Source organism: Condylura cristata, unplaced genomic scaffold (assembly GCF_000260355.1).
Source record: "Condylura cristata isolate star-nosed mole 26May11 unplaced genomic scaffold, ConCri1.0 scaffold00006, whole genome shotgun sequence".
In the NCBI taxonomy this organism is placed as follows: Eukaryota; Metazoa; Chordata; class Mammalia; order Eulipotyphla; family Talpidae; genus Condylura; species Condylura cristata.
This window is the reverse complement of record NW_004567107.1, coordinates 751,314-752,641: the sequence shown is the minus strand read 5'-3', so window position 1 is coordinate 752,641 and position 1,328 is coordinate 751,314. Positions and strand designations below refer to the sequence as shown.

The following is a 1,328-nucleotide window of genomic DNA, read 5'->3' as shown; positions in this document are numbered from 1 at the left end:
TGTGTGCGGTGCAGGGCGTCGCGTCTGGGGGTGTCTCCCAGGAGACGGGCAGGGATGGGCGTGGTGGCCAGGCCTGGCCCCGTGGGGCTCCCTGCAGTCACCGGGCCGCATCCTGCCCGCTCACCCGCCACCACGCCCACAGCTCCTGCTTCAACGGCGGCACCTGCGTGGACGGCATCAACGCCTTCACCTGCCTGTGTCCACCCGGCTTCACGGGCAGCTACTGCCAGCACGACGTCAACGAGTGCGACTCGCGGCCCTGCCTGCACGGCGGCACCTGCCAGGACAGCTACGGCACCTATCGGTGCACCTGCGCCCAGGGCTACACCGGCATCAACTGCCAGGTGAGGCGGCGGGAGGGCTCAGCCTGCAGCCGGCCGGGACTCCGCTGCCAGCAGCTGGGCTGGGGGCGCCGGCGGGCAGGGGGCCACAGGGGCCCCGAGGTCTGGACCCCAGCCTGGGCCAGGAATGGGGTTCACAGAGCGAGCGCTCCTGCCAGGGGGACGTTGCAGAGGTTTTCAGCGGCGAGGAACTCTCCCAGGGAGAGGCGCCGGGGTGCACAGCAGGCCGGCTGGCTCGCTGGGCAGGGGCCGCCCACCGCGGAGCCCAGCAGGGCGGCAGGTGACCGCCACCCCGCTCGCCCTCAGGGCCTCGTGCGCTGGTGCGACTCCTCGCCCTGCAAGAACGGGGGCCGGTGCTGGCAGACCAACACCCAGTACCGCTGCGAGTGCCACAGCGGCTGGACCGGCCTCTACTGCGACGTGCCCAGCGTGTCCTGCGAGGTGGCCGCACGGCGCCAAGGTGACCGCCCCGCCCCTGCCCGCCGCCCCCGGGCCCTGTGGGCCTTCCCGGGCCAGCGCCTCACCCCTCCGCCGGCCCGCAGGCGTGAACCTGACGCAGCTGTGCCGCAACGGGGGCCTGTGCGTGGACGCCGGGAACACGCACCACTGCCGCTGCCGGGCGGGCTACACGGGCAGCTACTGCGAGGACCAGGTGGACGAGTGCTCGCCCAACCCCTGCCAGCACGGCGCCACCTGCACCGACTACCCCGGCGGCTACTCCTGCGAGGTGCGCGAGCGTCCGCGCCGGCGCCGGCGGGGTCACGCAGCGTGGCCGGCAGATGCGTGTGCTGTGGGCCCCGCTGGGGAGGGCCGGGCGGCCGGGGGCGCTGCCTGGACGGGGTCGCCGTGTGGGGAGCCGGAGGGAGGCACCCTGAGAAGTCGGGTGGGGCTTCCCCTCCCCAGACGGTGTCAGGCTCACAGACAGCCGCCCGGAGGCTCCCCTGCCTCCGTGCAGACAGGACAGCCCCGGCCCCCCAGACCCTCCCC

The 1,328-nt window shown here is 74.3% G+C and overlaps 1 protein-coding gene across 1 annotated transcript in view; it reads left to right on the top strand.

Annotated features, from left to right (window-relative positions):
* The window catches only part of LOC101621396 (neurogenic locus notch homolog protein 1-like), an 82,711-nt gene that overhangs the window by 67,988 nt on the left and 13,395 nt on the right, over positions 1-1,328 (top strand). The window contains exons 11-13 of the mRNA XM_012721177.1: positions 143-344; positions 648-801; positions 884-1,068. Of these exons, the coding sequence (XP_012576631.1) occupies positions 143-344; positions 648-801; positions 884-1,068 (541 nt within the window). The remainder of the gene's footprint in view (positions 1-142; positions 345-647; positions 802-883; positions 1,069-1,328) is intronic.